The sequence below is a fragment of the Siniperca chuatsi genome, linkage group LG7 (genome assembly GCF_020085105.1).
Source record: "Siniperca chuatsi isolate FFG_IHB_CAS linkage group LG7, ASM2008510v1, whole genome shotgun sequence".
Lineage (NCBI taxonomy): Eukaryota > Metazoa > Chordata > Actinopteri > Centrarchiformes > Sinipercidae > Siniperca > Siniperca chuatsi.
The window spans coordinates 22407806-22423037 of NC_058048.1; the positions used below are offsets into that span (position 1 = coordinate 22407806).

At 37.7% G+C, this 15232-nt stretch overlaps 2 protein-coding genes across 3 annotated transcripts; both read left to right on the top strand.

The window, feature by feature from the left end:
- Window positions 1–16: 16 nt before the first annotated feature.
- On the top strand, window positions 17–7247 carry rskra (ribosomal protein S6 kinase related a). Of its 2 annotated transcripts, none has more exons than XM_044203115.1 (12): window positions 17–254; window positions 1615–1878; window positions 1968–2051; window positions 2140–2208; window positions 3577–3646; window positions 4219–4326; window positions 4509–4549; window positions 4639–4666; window positions 5030–5119; window positions 5534–5622; window positions 5731–5841; window positions 5939–7247. In XM_044203115.1, the coding sequence occupies exons 1-12, from the start codon at window positions 225–227 to the stop codon at window positions 6236–6238; spliced, it is 1284 nt and encodes a 427-aa protein (XP_044059050.1). In that variant the 5' UTR covers window positions 17–224; the 3' UTR covers window positions 6239–7247. The 2 variants fall into 2 exon arrangements, with proteins under 2 accessions (XP_044059050.1, XP_044059049.1); XM_044203114.1 differs by having other exon boundaries at window positions 17–165.
- A 3057-nt stretch (window positions 7248–10304) lies between these two features.
- On the top strand, window positions 10305–13751 carry aldoca (aldolase C, fructose-bisphosphate, a). Its single transcript, XM_044203121.1, has 9 exons — window positions 10305–10456; window positions 11120–11255; window positions 11414–11625; window positions 11744–11798; window positions 11908–12068; window positions 12173–12256; window positions 12374–12548; window positions 12652–12851; window positions 12957–13751. Exons 2-9 carry the CDS (start codon window positions 11144–11146, stop codon window positions 13047–13049), a joined length of 1092 nt encoding a protein of 363 aa, XP_044059056.1. The 5' UTR covers window positions 10305–10456; window positions 11120–11143; the 3' UTR covers window positions 13050–13751.
- The last annotated feature ends 1481 nt before the right edge of the window (window positions 13752–15232 follow it).

Below are 15232 nucleotides of genomic sequence, written 5' to 3' on the forward strand. Positions count from 1 at the left end.
AGCTTTAACTGGAGCGGAATCGAGCTGTTCCCGCTCCGGATGACTCTGCAAACACGCTGCAAACATCTCTCTCCTCGGACATATAAATACACAAACACGTGGATAAAAGACGCTGTGATGGCCAGGCCAGGACTGCGCGGTTATGAAACAAACAAGAACGCGAGAGTAAGAGCTGAATTTGTTGCAGTTTCACTCATTTTTGTGTGAACTTTTTTTGTTTATTTATGGGCAACGACATCAGCAAAAACAGTAAGGTGAGTGAATCACATCCGTCGCAGATTGGAGTTATTTACATGCAGATATCATGGATGTTGTGAACTAAAATGTAAATACAAAGGAGATGTTTGCAACAGTGCCAGAATATTCTTGTGTGTACCGTTTAAGTAATTTATTGTAAAATTACATACAATTTAGTTAGTTTCTCTGGGGTTTTTAAAATAAAGGTAGTGAACTCTGAATAAATCCATGTTGTGGCGAAGTTTCTTGTCGATTTTAACGTGTTTTAAATGCAACAAAGTGTGTATAATGCATGATACAAGATGTCTGGAAAATCCGGTCCACTGCATCCAAGTGGAGTCTTGTCAAAAATAGTTATTGATTAGCTGTTAAGTGATCAGTGACCTTCGTTCCGACCAGCAGCAGCAGGAGGTTCAATAGATAGTTGGCTTGATTTTGATTTTGTTGATAGAAACAGCTGCAGCTGAGGAAGTCAGCTTCAGATATAAGCTTTGGAAAATGTGTATTTTTACTGTATTAAAATACACAACTTCTATATATTTTTGTACAGACTCAAAATATGAATATTTCTGGAATTTGATTTTCAAGGCCCAGTGGTCATGTGTGAACAGCATATTCATAAATGTATCCAGTATAGTGTAAAAAACATTTTGTAAAGTCTTAATTGCAGATATTTCAACATTTTGTACTTTAATCTCGATGACATTTTGTTATTAGATCTCTGAACACAATTGCAGACAAGTAGTTAATAATTATAGAGTAAATTGATGATTAAAAATTATATTTGCTGAGGCAACAAGGATGTATCTTATGAAATCATCCCTTTTATAAGCAGTGATGAAATAAGTACTCAGATCTTTTAAGAGTAAAAGTTGTAGCAGTGTGAAAATATTCAATCACAAGTAAAAGTTCTGCACTGAGTCAAGTGAAAGTACAGACGTTTATCAGCAAAATGTGCTTTAAGTATCTCATAAAATACACATTATGCAGCATACTGCAAAGTGACTGTAGCTGTGAAATGAATGTAGTTTGAGTAAATTTCCCTTTAAAGGGACAGCTCACCCTAAAATCCAAAATATTTTGATAAAAATATTTATCCATCTAGATTGTTTTGGTGTGAGTTGCCGATAGATGTCTGCATTTTTTTAATACAATGAGACAATATGGCACTTGGCTTGTGGATGAAGCTAGGTGGATAAATAGCACTACAGGTAAGAGGACAAATATGTGTTTTTGATTTTGGTGTGAACTGCCCCTTTAAAATGTACTGGAGTATAAGTATAAAGTAGCATAAAATTGTAACTAAGTACAGCACTTGGGTAAATTTACCATTAACATTCCACCCCTGATCATGAAAGATTATCTTTTACTGTCTAGAGAGAGGGACCAGCTGCTCAGCGTCGACACAGTCATGGGTTCCTCTCAAACATGGGGGTCTCCATCACTCACAGACTCGGACACTCAGCTGTATTTTCCCGGCCTGTGGGACTGGATGGCAGACCACCCGTCCCCAAACCTCTGCTGCCTCCAGAGGACAGCTCTGAGACGTCGGGCGCCACAGAGAGGACTCCTCCAGCTTTCATCTTTGTCTTTCTGCCTGAGTTCCCACAGCGGAAATTTCCTAGACAAGACCGTTTCCAGGTACTCTGGACCAGAACGTAGGACTGTTCACCAGAATTGAAAAGCAAAGTAGTGAAAACATTGAGATAACTGCACTTCTGTGCTCACAGATCCTGGGCTTCATAGCTAAAGGCTCATATGGACCCATCTTGAAAGTGAAGGACATTTTCAAAGAGAAGACCTATGCTGTTAAGGTTAGTTCAGCCGTAATAATCAGTACTATAACAACAACATAGAAGAACATAAAATATTTTTTGTGTAATCATTTTCATTGTTTCATAGGTTCTACCAAAGTCAGAGGTCTTGAAGCATGGAGTGCTCCAGCAGTCAAAAGAGGAAGTCATCATTCAGGTATCAGTGTAAAATACTCAGTTGTGGTAAACGGTACCATTAAGTAGAAGTACTGTTACTTTACTGCCCTTATACTCAGTGGTGGAAAATGACTAAGTATATTTACTGAAGTACTCTAAGTACAATTTTGAGGTACTTTACTTGAGTATTTCAATTTTATGCTACTTTATACTTCTACTTCACTGCAATTCAGAGGGAAAGATGAGATGAGATAACTTTAATTACTAGTTACTTTGCAGATTCAGACTAATAATACAAAATATAATTAATAAATAAAATGATGATGTATTATTATGGATAAAGATAAGACTTTATTGATCCCTTGGTGAAATTCATAAGCTTCCCTGCAGTAAAAGAAAAAAAGCCCCACCTTTACAAGCTGCAACATCAAAGTAATGAAAATATTAATACATCAACGATTATAAATCTCTAATATAATACACATTATTCTGAAATGGGCTATTCTGCACAATGAGTACTTTTACTTTTGGTATATTTTGATGCTAATACTTCTGTATTTTTACTTTTTGAATGCAGGACTTTTACTTTTATATTGTATAGTATTTCTACACTGTGGTATTGCTACTTTTACTAAAGTAAAAGATCTGAGTACTGCTTATATTTAGAGCTGCAACGATTAGTCGATTAATAGATTAGTTGAGTGAAAGAAAATTAATCTGCAGCTATTTTGATGATCAATTTATCATTCATCAATTAAAATGGCAAATATTTGCTGGTCCATTTTTTTCAATATAAGGATTTGGTGCTTTTTTTAATAATACATAATATTTAATGACTTTTGTTTTGTTTTGTTGTTGGTGAGATAAAACAAGCAATCTAAGGACATTACTTTGAGCTCTGGGAGGTTCCTTTTTGACATTTCATAGACTAAACTAGACTTAATTGATGAATCAAGAAAATAATCAGCAGGTTAATCTATAATGAAAAGAATTGTTAGTTGCAGCCCTACTTAAGTACTTAGGTAGAAGCGATATCACCCCTCCCAAAAATCTAAGTAAAAATATAAAGCTCATTTTAAATATAGCTACTCAAAGTACAAGTTGGAAGGGATATCGCTGCTAAAAGTGATATTTTCCTTACAAACAAAGGGCAAAGAGGAAATGTTTACACTAGTTTTTAAAGTAAAAAAATGAAAAAGTTCAGTTACTCTCCTCTTCTGAGGAGCGCATGTGTCTTTCCAACTATCAGTACATTAAGATTTGAATATACTCTTTTATACGGATTCATCTGGACTACAGGAAGTTCCCTGTCCATCTCTCACTGTTATATTCACTGTCACTCTGTGTGTGTGTGTGTGTGTGTGTGTGTGTGTGTGTGTGTGTGTGTGTGTTGACTGTTGCTTTGCAGCGGCAGCTCAAACACCCATTTATCCACAATCTGCAGGACTGCTGGCAGACGCAGCACCACCTCTTCATTAGTGAGTTAATAAGTATAAACCATGGCACAGTTCGACCATCTTCCCTTCTACTATCGTTCCCTTCTTGATGTTTCTGAGGAGTTTTGTCTCTTGTGGTCTCATAGTAACACAGAGTAGAGTGTTGTGAAACCATGCGGTGTAACTGCTGCATCCTTATAAACCTCAGCACTGGATATAGAAGAAGGACACTGCCATCCAATCAGAGTGCTAGGTAAAGTTCAGTGTGGCTGCAGATGCTGAACTGCCTGCATGAGTTTCCAGTTTTTATCAACCATGATCATAAATGTATGTGTATCTAAGTTTCTTGAGTGGTATTAGCAGCGTAAACTCAAATAAAACTCAAATGTGATTAATTATAGTATTAAATAATCTAACAGGAGCATGTGTGTTTTTGACTCAACCTTAATCCTTCCTTTCCCCAGCAACGTGGGATGAGCAAATCTTTATTTTTTCTTCTGTCTTTGTTGTTTCCTCATTTCTGACATTTTATTTCGGTACAAACCGGCCTGCATAAACTCAGTATCTGGTTTCAAAGACATAAGAAGTATCTTTGTGCCTCGTCCTCTCTGCAGTGTGCGACTACTGCGGCGCTGGAGACTTGTATACTTACTGGCTACTAAGGAGCCAGTTTGGAGAGGATGAGGTTCGGCTCTTTGCTGCAGAGCTGGGCAGTGCGCTGGGTCAGTGTTCGTCAGACTTTCACCATTAACAGTTCATCATATTGATCTTTAGCATTGACTTGTACTGACACAGACATCATGCTTGAGTTGTACAGTGTGTTAAAAAGGGATTTTAAACCTCCTTCTAATCTTGTATTTATGTCGTATATTCTCACTTGCTGTCTTTTGTTTGTTATTTCTAGGATTCCTACATGACTTAGGGATCATGCATAGAGATGTAAAGGTATGATTTTTATATGTAATGTACTTATCCTGATATTTACATATGTGTATTTCTGACTTTTTATGATAATAATTTTACTGTTTTTTTAGATGGAGAACATTCTTTTAAGTGATCGAGGTAATGCTTGTCTAACTTTTTGACTTCTGGCCCGTAAAAACATTTAGAGTCTGTTATTAGATTAGATTCAATTATTTAACTTTATTAATCCTCAGAGGAGAAAGTACTTTGGTCACCCATGCACAGTAACAAATAACAATACAACATTAGTGTAGCTCAGGGGTCTGCCTAGCCACTAAATAAAAAAAGAATGCAAAAACAGTTGATCAGTTAATACTGCTACCTATAAGCGATGCACCTAAAAACAGGCCCAATAAAATAGGCAATACATACATAATTCAAGACTCTTGCAGAAACATTAAATCATACAGTCTACAAATAGTGTGTAGGAGTGCATCAGTTTCAGCATGTTTTTTGATTCAGGTCACCTTCGCTTGTCTGATTTCGGACTCTCGCGGCGGCTGAAACGAGGAGGAAGAGCGTTTACGATATGTGGGACAATCCAATACATGGGTGAGATTTTGGCTTCATTTTCCTATAAATTAAATATATATGTGTACGTATCTCGAGAGAATATTCTCACTTGAATGGGAGTGTCGTGTGTGGCTGTTAGAGCTACAGTATACTGGTTCACCGCATTAGAGCAACAACAGAGCCCCACCTGTGTTTTGCTCCCACTGGATTCACTTGACCTAGTTATGAATGTGATGCAGCTGTGATGTACTTTACATAATATTGCTTTTGGTTCTCTGAACAAGGATTTCTTCTCAAAAACATTTGTTGTTGTTTTTTTTTTTTGCTCCACTGCACTGCAATTTTTCACATATGTCTTTGTGATTCCCCCTTTTCATTTTCTGAGTAATGCTGATCTATCAGCTTGAGTTTAGTTTTTTTTTTCATAATTGTTTTCCTGTTTTGTCTGAACAGCTCCTGAAGTTTTAAGTGGGGGTCCATACAACCATGCTGCCGACTGGTGGTCCCTCGGCATTTTGTTGTTCTCACTGGTGACAGGAGAGGTGACGGCACTTAAACTCAATATTTAGTAGCTCTACATGTGGTACTGTGTCAATTATTGGTCAGTGTGGTTTGCATAGACTTGTCTGAGCGCTTTTCCTTTTACTTAGTTTCCAGTACCTGCAGAGCTGGACCACAGTACCATGTTGAACAAGGTCAGAGATTTTCCTTATGTCCTACCTAAGACCTTCAGCTCTGCTCTGATCTTACTGCTCACTGAGGTTTGTAAATGTCTCTTCTCTCTAATTTATACACTATGATCCTTCTGAATGAAATATTGTCCTATTTTTCTGTTTTAATATCTCTTTATTGATGCAGCTTTTGTGCAAGAGTCCAGCGAACCGGCTTCGTAACCTGGAGTGTTTCAAGATGCAGGCCTTCTTTCGTGGCGCTTCATTTGACTCTCTCATCCTTCAAAAGACACCTGTTGAAGCCATCCTCCAGCTCAGGACTCATCCTGATTGGGCAGCCAAAGCTGCGAGAGGCCTCTCATTGGACTACTTTGATAACTTTGACTGTGATCAAATCTTTCATTCTCCTACAACTCCCACTGAACTGTCTCGTGCTTTGGCCAACATGGACCTGAGACCAGCTACAGAGCAGACTTGTAAAGCATAAGACTGGACTGTGTTTCTGTGCCTGGATACAGAAGATGACTGGGAAGAGAAACTCTGTATATACAGTATTAACATATTTGTTACCTTATGAGTTATTATTTCAACTATATTCTGCTACATTTTTATTGCGTTCAGTGTACAATGAAGCAATGTTGTGGGGTGCCTTTAAATTATTCTCATTATATTTTGTTTGTTTACTGGAACTCTATGAAGTCACTTTCAGGGGTTTATCCTTACATTTTGAAATTAAATGAAACTTTGACCGCTCTCACCTGTACTTGTGTTAATTATTTGAATATTACCTTGTTACCAAACATAGTTGGTTAATGAAGTATATGTATTTCATTATACACTCAGATAACACTGGGATATTTCTTCACTAAGTGTAGTCATTAAGTCCTAGTATTCCTAAGTGTGAATTGTGTTTTACTGTACTTTAATCAAACTGACATGACTGTTATTTTCTATATACATATGATTATAGTAGATAAACCTTTTTTCACAAACTCAACTAAATGGTCTTTGAAGTTGGTTCTCTGACCACATCAACAGAGATTTGTCTTGCTTTTTGGGTCCACTGGTGGTGTCTCATCAGTAGAATAAATTTACTAATCAGGGTAAATTTTCTAAGAAAATATTTCTGTATTAAAAATGGATTGAAAAGTTTTTACACAAAATGCACTGCCTTTGACAATCAAGAAAGTTGTGAACACTATAGTCAGTCTTCTGTTTTGATATGTGTATATTGTATGTGTGTTCTTTTAATTTAGCAACCATAAAAATGAATCTTTCCATTATTTTCCCTTACCACCAGTTGTAAGAAACTAATCTTATCTTTCTTTTACTGCAACATTCTTGCAATATTTCCTTAAACTTACTTTGTAAATAATTCACCTGTCAGCAACAATGTCCCTTTTTTACGCTTCTCTCTTGGTAAACAGGTTGCTTTCATCCCATTCTCCATTTATGTAATATTATCTATTGTACTGAAATAACATACATGTAGAGCATTAAAGTTCATTCTTCACCATGAAACACTAGTTTGACAGAAAAAAAAATTGTGACTCAAGGTCCACTTACTAGTTTTTTCCTGAGCTTTCAGTTGCATCTCACTGTCTTCCTCAGCAGATGTGGTATACATACAGTATATAACCAGTGTATTTATGTGAGTACCTGTTAGCACATGACTGAAGCTCCATACTTACAGTAAGTCACATGATGGCAACTGAGCCATCTCATCTGCCATGACAGGTGTGCAGACTCCATCTGCTGAGGAAGACAGTGAGATGTGGGTGACAGCTCCGAAAAAAGATAGTAAGTGAATTTTGAATCAAGATTATCTATATTATAAGACTATATACATGTAGCATAAATAACATACAACACATGTCAGTTGCAGTTGACAAAACTATTTCAACTCAAGGTCCACTCAATAGATGTTCTGGAGCTTTTGACAGTATCACATGGTCTTCCTCGCCACTTATGAAATTGTAGATGTACAAATTTCCATTTCTTCTGAGCACTTTAAAGACTTCCTATCCATGTTGATTAAAAGTTGAGACTGAAGGTTTATTCTTGACCTTGGAAACAGCAGGTAACAAAACAATCTCACCATAAGGGCCATTTAGAAGCTGTGGTGGAGGTCAAGAATGAAGTTTTAAGCCAACATGAACAATAAGTCTTTAACGTGCTCAGAAGAAATGGACATTTGAGCATCTTGGTGTGTGATTGTTTTGTCAACTGCTCAAGAATGAACTTTCAATCTCAAAGTCAGTAGCAAATTCGATATACAAGTTGGACTGCTCTAAAATCGATTGAATTTAAAATGTACACAACTGCATGATGATTTGTCACTTCCTGCAGATGTTCTCTGAGAAAAGTTACATAAAGTATAGTTTAACTAGAATATAGGTACAAGTAAGAACACATATTAAGATCTTCTCTTTCTTCAGGTTTAGAAAATCATCCTTAACCTTCATCAAATGAATTTACAAAGAACAATCTCCAAAGATGAATCTTAGCTGAATCTATTTTAAATGGCTCTGTTGGATCAGAGACACCAGCATTCAGTAAATTAATCCTACTGTTGTATTTGCTGCTCAGCACTAAAACATAGCAAGTGTCTTATTTTAAATCAGTTACCATATGAATGTTGTACCTGGGTAAATTACGGCCAACTTTCAGCTTTGGGTCGACCTATTTAGAGGAGCACTTACAAACCCATAGAGGACAACCTTAATAGGACAGAAAATTGAGGACCAGATAAAGTATCATCATTAAATGCTTTTAATTAGGTAACAGAGAAAAAAATCAAGCGTCCCGGCGGAGGCAGCCACATATAATTGCTGTACTTCTTGAAGTCATGCATCTATTTAAATCTGTATCTCCTGAATGGGAGTGCACCAGCTCCTCCTCCCACTGCCTCCTGACATTGAATTCCCTCTCAGGCCCTTGTCTTAGACAGGTCCACCATGTCTGTGTTGTGGCTGTATAGTGGCAGGCAGTCCAGTGACCCATATCTAGTTTCAGAGGCACACTGACCCACTATAGTGAAGAGAGGAGTCCCCTGAAATGCAGACGAGCTGTCCCACTGAGTTTAACCAAATAGTAACATTATATAACAGAACACAGAAACATGCAGTTTCCTGAACGTAGCTTGCACTGCAACTGTGCACATCAACATAATTCAACACGCTCAACTAATCACGACGAAATTCGAAAGATAGAAATGATCCTGCTCAGCTCGCAGAAAAGCATAATTTAAACATTTTTTAAAAAGTATATTGGTGAAATGCATAAGCAAACCATAAAGACTGGGTTTACAGGTCACCATTTTTCATATTTTCTTTTCCTCATCCACCCTTCCACCCTGCACAACAACAACACACATTACAGGAAAAAAAGATGTTTTATAATAATAAGAAGGAAAAAGATAAAAAAGGGGAAGACAGCGATAACCAATGAAAACCAATACAATAATACTAATAGGGTGAATATTTAAATGGCCGGGGTGGAAAAGAAAAATAAATAAATAAAATAAAATACAGTAAAATTAAAATCAAAGAAACCTCTGCTTTAACTTGTTTGTATCTGGTCATGGGGTTAAGGAGTACATTGATCAAGGGCCCACTGATGATATTGTCTAGAAACATAGGTCAGTCATAAGCCATTAAAATAGGAGACAAAGGGTTGCCACTTCTTTAGAAAACGCTTGCCAGACTCTCTGAGAGTAAACTTTATCTTTTCTAGATGCTTTTGCATCAAAAAAGCATCCTTTAGTTTTTCTGTGTTAGTATTTTAAAACAAACATGGTCTCACACAGTAAATAACTAGCTTCTACATTTGCAAGCTTTCAGATAGAAGCCAGTGTAACATGTGCATAATACATAGAGGGAAAAAAGTTGAAAATTCCTGCATCAAAATGGGAAATGATTTAGCTGGCCTCATTTTGATCTAATTTGGGCCATATTACCATGTTCATTTACATTGAACCTGGAACCTGGAAATGATTTCTATTTCCGAAACGTTCCATCATATTCTTTACAGTTTAAAACTCACAAAAAGAAGCCACTGAGTGCATGAATTGCTCTGAGACTAAAAACACCCCTGTGAATTCGAGGGTGAAGACCAAATTATCAGGAGACTTGAAACCTTCCTCTGGGCACATTTTTACTAATTAAAATAAAAATAGCATGCCGTGGGGTATGGTTAAACACTATAATTAGGTTGCTATAGGGGTAGAAGGTGCTGACAGAATACATCATTTATATTTATATTTCACAATCAGCCTGAATATGGAGTGGGACCCAAAATGGTTAAGTTAAAACACTACAGCATGTATGTAAAACTTTAAATTGTAAAATAATTGTGGATATGGACATCCAATCTACACCAACACAAGTTTAGAAGCACTAGATTGAGTTATTCATTGCAAAGTGACGGAAGAAGTGCTAAAGTGGCCATATCAGCATGAAAAACAAAAACAAAACAAAAACACTGCATGACAGAAAAAGAACCATCTTTATTTAAATAGAAGAATGATTCATCAAAAATCTTCTAATTTATTTGGGACAGAGGTGGGTGTACAAGCGCCGCCCAGGGGTGTTGGCTTATGAGGTGTGACACACTTGAGCTGGATACAAACTAGAGCTGACTGAGAGTCTCTGCCAGTGTTCATCACATCAGTGGACAAGACACATTTGATTTCACTTTCTGTCAGGTAAGAACTTTAACATCTCTTATTGTTGGCTTACCTCAACTCTTTTTTAAATTTAGGGTTATATCACTGACTTTAGTGGGTAAATCTACTGAACTTCATATTTAATCTAATCTAAGTTTACAACAAAAATGTCCAAAGTGATGTTTCTACCTGCAGCAAGTCTAAAACTTCATCTTTAACACCATAAGACATTGTTTAGTTAATTATACATTTGTCTGTGATCTTTACTTTTTCTGCCTCTGTTGTAGCTATCTGTTTAGTCTGTTTCTTGTGCTCCTCTAAACATGTGAATTTCACCTCTGGAGATCAAAAAAGACTAAGAGATCTTATCTTTCCTTAATACTCTTGGTGGTATTTGGTGAATTATGAGTGGTTTAATTTCTATTATCTACAGTCATAGGAAGTTAAAGTTATCAATCTTTTCTTTGCATCAAATAATCGTGCACTTAACGTTTTATGGTTGGCTTGCATACCCAGACACTTGATGTTTGTAGAACTACATCTACAGAAGCTGATATGACAGACAGAGGGAGAGAGAAACACGTTAAATATGGATGAAACATTTTAACAGATTTCCCGGATGGATAATATCTGTCTTCTTTTTTGGGGGGGGTTGTTAATGTGTGAATAATACAATCCTAAGGTCACATCTTCTCCCAAAAGCTGTAGGACAATCAGTCACTCAGGATGACGCACCAGTCCCCTTCACTCTCCGAGGCGCAGAAGAGGGAGCTACATGAGACTGCTCTACGCATAGTTTCTCCAGGGAAGGGCATCCTTGCTGCAGATGAGTCTGTGGGTCTGTAGCACTGTTTCTTTCTTTTCTTTAAACTGTGTATGCCATTACTTTTGAAACAATCACAGTCAACAGACCGTTCTGTCACTGATAAAGACCATCCAGTCCAAAGAGTGCATAGTATGGATATCAACATCTTGTATCACATGTGTTAATTGCAGGCAGCATGGCTAAGCGGCTGGCCCAGGTCGGAGTGGAGAACACAGAGGAGAACCGCAGACAGTACCGGCAGATTCTCTTCAGTGCAGACGATCGTGTCAACGGCTGCATTGGAGGGGTCATCTTCTTCCATGAGACGCTGTACCAGCACTCTGATAACGGCGTAGCCTTTGTCAAAATGATCAGGGACAGGGGCATCCTGGTCGGCGTCAAGGTGTGCCGGTTTAGTACCAAATACCAATTGATTTTCTGATCAAATATGTATCATTATGGCAATGCATTCTGGTCTGGAATTTAACATGAGTGTCACCTCTCCATTCCTTATCGTTCAGGTTGACAAAGGTGTTGTCCCCCTGGCAGGAACTAGTGGAGAAACCACCACACAGGGTCAGACAAAAACAACTTTGGTTTAGTTAACTGCTGATATCACTCATATCACCAATAGGACCTCATATTACAAACAATTTATAGATCTCTTTTTAAACCTTTTCCATAGGTCTAGACGGACTGTCAGAGCGCTGTGCGCAGTATAAAAAGGATGGAGCCTTCTTTGCGAAGTGGCGCTGCGTGCTCAAAATCAGTGACACCAATCCATCTAAACTGGCTATCACAGAAAATGCCAATGTTCTTGCACGCTACTCCAGTATCTGCCAGCAGGTCAGAACCCAGTATTATATATACCGTAAAAGCTGGTCTATACATCTTTGAGATGTCATGCATCTACATTGTTCCGATGTATCATTGTATCATTTCTTGGCCAGCATGGCATCGTGCCCATCATAGAGCCGGAGATTTTGCCTGATGGAGATCATGACCTGAAACGCAGCCAGTACATCACTGAGAAGGTGAGGTTTCTTTTTTCTTACATACTGCATGTGCATGGGTGTGTGATATTGTTACTACAAGAGTAAGAAGTGAGATAGAGAAGAAGGGAGAACTTCTGTCTCTTTGGTGTATTGCAGGTCCTGGCTGCAGTGTACAAGGCCATGTCGGACCACCATGTGTACCTGGAAGGCACGCTCCTCAAACCCAACATGGTCACTGCTGGACACAGCTGCCCCACCAAGTACAGCCCAGAGGAGGTTGCTATGGCAACTGTCACCGCCTTGCGCCGCACTGTTCCCCCAGCGGTTACAGGTGAGACAGAACGCTGTCGTGTCTGGAGAGGATTTTGCACAGATGTGTATGAAGTTTCACAGAAGCAAAATTAAAGTGAAATCATATTTTCTGTTCCCCACAGGAGTTGCTTTTCTCTCAGGTGGTCAGAGTGAAGAGGAGGCCTCTGTCCACCTCAATGCCATCAACAACTGCCCTCTGCCCAAACCCTGGATCCTAACGTTCTCCTTTGGCCGAGCCCTGCAGGCGTCTGCGCTCAGAGCCTGGAGAGGACATAAAGAGAACGAGAAAGCCGCCACTGAGCAGTTCATCAAGAGAGCAGAGGTATGTCCACCTCTTATTCTCTGCAGATAAATCGTATGATCTGATCCTTTACTTTACCACTAACCAGTGTTTGTTTGCTTGTTTAATGTCTTTCTCTTTCCACAGGCGAACAGTCTGGCATGTCAGGGGAAGTATACTGGTGGTGATAACTATGGCGAGGCTGGCCAGCGCAGCTATGGGTCCTATTATGCATACTGAGTAGTTTGAGAAGCCAAATTTCAATTAGCATTGTTTTTCTTCAATAGCCATAACAAGGAGGAATTGTAATGTAGATAATTAGGTTATTTCAGAATTCTGACACTCATGATGATGTTACATGAAAACAAGTGACAGCGTGTTTTCTTGCCTTGACAAATGAGAACAATCAGAACATGGCCTTGGGTATTTCTAATGCTTGTATTGAATGAAAGACATTTGCTTTACTTTTGTTATAGATATACTGTATGCTCTTGTCACAGCGCCATAACTAAAGCTTTAAAATCCTGCATTTACTACTTAGTATCACAAATAATAACTTGCCATGTGCTGTATGGAAATTGAATTTTGGCTGCAGAGCAATTACATTAGTTTTTATCACAGCACAGTTAATTAAAAATAGTGACAATTGCTAAATTTCTGATGTACGATTCCCCACCTATTACGTGGAAGTATCTTCAAGTTGTGCAAAGCTTCTCTGTGTGTGAGTGTGTGTAGTTTGGTTTTCTTAATGCACAATTAGAAATATTGCACCAGAATTAGCTTCAAGCTAATTTGCATCTGCAGTCCCTGGGCAGAAAGCACAACAGTAACTTACAGCACAATGTGATTTTGTGTGTGTCGTCATTCTGAATAGTATTATAGTAGTCTGATAAACATAGTTCAAATGTAAGCATTCAAACAATAAAGCAGAGTTCAGGTTAAGTCTGGTGTGGACATTTTGTTTCATGCTAAGCAAAGGTTATGTGATGGCTAAGGCCAAACAACAGTGAATCACATGTTGTAGTGAATGAATACTGTTTCCTATATAAGAAACACTCATTGCCCACCAACAGTTTAACTTCAAAAAGACAAGGTGCTTGCATGTTAGTCCTCTAACAAAAATGGCCAAAATGGCCACATGATCACGTTATTTTTTTCACATATTTGAGGATGTGATAATGGCAATAGTGTATGATTAATTTAGTGAAGAAGAGACGTTTCACACAGCAAACTTAACTTTTCCTATCCTATCTCTTGGTTTCTCCTTCAAAATAAATTTTTCCCTCATCTGTAGCATGTGGAACAATACATCACTTGAAAACTTCAAATTCAGGTATTATGGGACAGTTTTTGCATTTCAATCTCATAGTCTGTATAGTCTGAACACCATCAATGCTGACTTGGATTTTTTGACATCTTTCGTAAAGTCATCCACAATCAATTTGCTATCACTTCTGGTATGGAACAATAGGTTATGAATAAGATACCTGGGACATATATTGTGATAAAGGCTCTACACATTTACAATAATTGTTTACTTTTAATAAACTGATGATGCTATGCAATAGTTTAGGCTGCTATTTTGCAAATAAGCTTATTATCGATGCAACACTTCTACATAAAGTTTGTGTTTGCATTATCTTCGTTGTGACCGAGAGGGAGCTTTACATTTTATATTTAACTGCTGTTCCTGACTGATCTCATAACCTGTAATTAAGGTTAGCATCAGTTTCAAAGAAAATAAACAGTATATTTGAGGAGAATGAAATGTAGTTCTTTTGAATGGATTTCCTTCTCACCACTTTTGAAAACCTGCTGAATTATCCCATTTATTTACAGAACAATAGACTGTATAATGAAAGGCAGAAACAATCTCCATTTCATGAGCCAGGTCAAAATATTAAATTGTATGTGGGCTACATATTCAGAACTACAAGCCTACATATTTTGCCTGGACTCAAGGTCAATCAAGGTGATTGGTGATGACACAATATTCCAAGTGTTTATTTTATTCTTCTCTGCTTTACCTGTAACCAGTTTTCACAGTTATTCGAGAGATATAACCACCTTTTTACACCAACATAAATGATGTGTATATACATTAACATGATATATTTTAAAAACTAAACATAAACCTTTCCTGAAAACACGTCTTTTTTGCGTTTGCTCTGTAACAAAAGAGTTTCCCCTTGGGGATCAATAAAGGATTTCTGATTCTGATATTTCCTTTAATAGGGTCACTATCTGTCCAGGGACTACACACGAAAAATTGCCTTTTGGTACATTCATGTTTATTAAAGCTAGGGTAGGTAATGTATTTCAGAAGAATTTTTTGTTATATTTGTTGAAATTCTCTTTACATTCCGACAGCAATCAATAAATCAAATGCCCTGGGGAAAAAACAATGACCTACCTACCTGCCT